The sequence below is a fragment of the Eimeria mitis genome, genomic scaffold, assembly GCF_000499745.2.
Source record: "Eimeria mitis Houghton genomic scaffold, Emh_scaff3374, whole genome shotgun sequence".
Lineage (NCBI taxonomy): Eukaryota > Apicomplexa > Conoidasida > Eucoccidiorida > Eimeriidae > Eimeria > Eimeria mitis.
Genome location: NW_013571713.1, coordinates 3,613 through 4,175, shown reverse-complemented (window position 1 = coordinate 4,175; position 563 = coordinate 3,613). Strand labels below are relative to the sequence as shown.

Genomic DNA, 563 nt, shown 5'->3' with positions numbered 1-563 from the left:
CTGCTGAACAGAGGGGCCCTCAGATGCCCCCTGTACCTGCACTAGGGGACGAGGCGAAGAGGGGGCCCCATGCGGGGCCCCCCTTAGAGTGGTACCCTCCTCATTAACAACAGAGACTGAGGGTAAGTAAGGGGCCCCCCGACTAAGAAAGCTGACGCTCTTTTGCTGCTGCTGCTGTTGTTGGTGCTGCTGCTGCTGCTGCTGTTGCTCCTTTTGTTTTTCCTGTTCATTCTGCTGCTGCTGCTGCTGCTGCTGCTGCTGCTGCTGTTGCTGTTGCTGCGGGCCCCCCCCATTGCTGGAGGTGACGACGCTTTCTTCCTCTGTTGCATGCAGAGGGAAGTCAGGTAGGGGGGTGTGGGGGCCCCCTCGAGGGGCCCCAGCCTCAGGGCCCCTTAGAATATCTTCTGGGGGCCCGGGGGGCCCCCCCTCACGGGCTGCAGGGGTAGGGGACCCCTCAGGTGGTTGTGGGGGCCCCTGCATAGACACTTCTTCTGTCTTATCAGAGGGTACGTCGGGGGGCCCCTCCCCTCTACATGTTTGCGGGGGGGGCCCCTCAAGAGGGT

At 62.9% G+C, this 563-nt stretch overlaps 1 protein-coding gene across 1 annotated transcript in view; it reads right to left on the bottom strand.

The window, feature by feature from the left end:
- The window catches only part of EMH_0065330 (uncharacterized protein), a gene marked incomplete at both ends in the record, with an annotated part of 5,127 nt that overhangs the window by 2,110 nt on the left and 2,454 nt on the right, over positions 1 to 563 (bottom strand). Inside the window, 1 exon segment of the mRNA XM_013498367.1 lies at positions 37 to 491. Coding sequence (XP_013353821.1) covers positions 37 to 491 — 455 coding nt within the window.